The sequence below is a fragment of the Myotis davidii genome, unplaced genomic scaffold (genome assembly GCF_000327345.1).
Source record: "Myotis davidii unplaced genomic scaffold, ASM32734v1 scaffold1395, whole genome shotgun sequence".
NCBI classification, from domain to species: Eukaryota; Metazoa; Chordata; class Mammalia; order Chiroptera; family Vespertilionidae; genus Myotis; species Myotis davidii.
In genome coordinates, this window is record NW_006288604.1 from 353,052 (window position 1) to 355,317 (window position 2,266).

The window sequence follows — 2,266 nt, forward strand, 5'->3', positions numbered from 1 at the left end:
TGACTCAGTGTCCCCAGTCTGTAAAAATAAACAAACGACAAGTGCTGGAGAGGATGTGGAGAAAAAGGAACACTTGTGCACTGCTGGTGGGAATGCAGACTGGTGCAGCCACTATAGAAGACGGTATTTTCTTTTTGTTAATCCTCACCTATTTTTCCATTGATTTTTTTTAGAGCGTGCAAGGGAGAGGGCAAGACAGAGAGAGAAACCTCGATGTGAGAGAGACACATCAATTGGCTGCCTCTGGCACGCACCCCAACCGGGGCCAGAGCCTGCAACTGAGGCAGGTGCTGCGTGGTTCACCGAGGAGGATCTCAGGGGCCCAGAGCTCAGGTGTGGGGAGCGTGGGGTGACCTCACCATTCTGAGTCCACACTGCAGGCCCAGGCCCCCTGGGAGCCCTAGGCCTGTGATGTCACACTCCCACCCCCCACCACCTGTCTTTCCTAGGACACAGGCTCCACGGGAACCATGGGCAGAACTGATCCTCTGCCTGGACGGTCATTTCTCTGATGACCCCCATGGTGGGATGTACTGGCTCCCCAGGAGGAGACACAAAGGGTCCGGGGGTATGCAGGGTGGGGGTGAGATGCTGCCCAGCAGGCAGAGACCTCGAGCTTGGTCCCCCATGAGGACACCGCTCCCCTGTGCTTGGGCCCTCAGGTGGGGAGGCTGCAGGGATCGAGTGCACGGACATGAGGGGGCATGTGCCTGGCTCCCTCGGACCTGGCGGCCCCTCAGAATAGCAGGTCCTCTGTAGGTGGGACAGGCCAGGGGCAGCGCGGTGGACCAGCTGGTGAGGGACAAGGGATGGGAGCCTGTCAAGTCTGTGCCCCGCTCTGGTGTCTGGAGTGAGAACAGGCCTCAAAATCTAGGCTTTCGTAGATTGAGCCAAGTCGAGGAGCAAACAGGGCAGGGAGGAGAGGATGAAGGTCAAAGGACTGGCTCAGTCTGGACACAGCATATGCTTCACCCCGTGGACCGGCCCGCCCGCCTGGGCTGTCGGAACCCCTGGCCGGTTCTCCGCTTCTCTCCTATTTACTCTTCACTGTGCAGCACGCACCCCATCTCCCCCCGAGAATGTGTTGTACTTTGGCTGCTGACTGCTTTACCCTAAAGGAAAACATTAATAAATGGAGATGAAAGTCTGTCTCGTGTCTTCAGTGCGGTCCGCTGTACTGAATAACTAACTCATGACCGGAAACACGGCCTCCAAACCGAAAGCAAAAACACACGTCAGCTTTTCCCATCAGGACTGAGTCTATTATAAGAAATGACTCAGTACGAGAAAAATCACTTCAGAGGCTGAGAAACGGGGCAAGCAAACCGCAGTCCGCTTCACGTGTTTGTGGACGTGTCCACCTAACGGCAGGTATGGAGCCGGAGCAGGGCTCCCCACAGACGGACTTTACTTCCACAGGGGACATACGCACCATGAATTAAAATCCAGGCGAAGGCTTTGAAATGGCTTTTAAAACATCTTATCAGCCCACACAAGGAATAGCCAATTGCCACATGCCCTGGGCCTTCTAACGGGCGGAGTCTGTCCCCTCAGGAAGGTTCTGTCTCCTGAACTACATGCAGGCGACACACGTCTCACCACACCCAGGAGGAGGCCCGGGCATGGGGAGCGCAGAGGAGCCAGCACAACTTACAGTCTTTTCATGGATTCCAAGTGGTTAAATGTCCCCGGGACCAAATGCGCAATCCGGTTGTTGTGTAAAAACCTGTCGGGAGAGACAAGAACCTACTTTTAAAAATACGTCTTAGGTGTATAGGAAAGGTCACAAGCAGGCGAATAAATCTGCTTTTTAAATCACAGCGACTGCGTCTATTCAACGCTAACGAACGGAAGGAGCAGCAGGCGCTTACAGCCTCTCCAGCTTGGGCAGGTGCTGAAAGGACTCGGGGTCCAGGGTTTCTATCTGGTTGAAGTGCAGGTATCTAGAGAAGTTAAAGAAGAAAAACAATTTTAATTATTTTAATTACTTCTCGCAGGTCTAGATTTTCAGCCGAAATTTGTTTTCTAAAGTCATTTCAAATTCATACGTCAACAGATGATCCTAGAACTAGAAAGGTTGGACACACCTGCAACCCGGGGCTGACTCTGTAGGACCGAATGGCCAGGGACCGTGGTCAGACACCGGCCACGTCCCTGTCACCTGGGAACGGAGGGGGATGACTGCCCACCGCTCTGACCCCCCTCACAATACCCGACCTTTCAGAGGAAGGTCAGCGTCCCTACAAGAGTGTGAATCCGGCATTCA

The 2,266-nt window shown here is 54.0% G+C and overlaps 1 protein-coding gene across 1 annotated transcript in view; it reads right to left on the reverse strand.

Moving 5' to 3' along the window:
- PXDN (peroxidasin) overlaps positions 1–2,266 on the reverse strand; it is a 70,215-nt gene that overhangs the window by 62,272 nt on the left and 5,677 nt on the right. Inside the window, 2 exon segments of the mRNA XM_015561791.1 lie at positions 1,655–1,726; positions 1,872–1,943. Of these exon segments, the coding sequence (XP_015417277.1) occupies positions 1,655–1,726; positions 1,872–1,943 (144 nt within the window).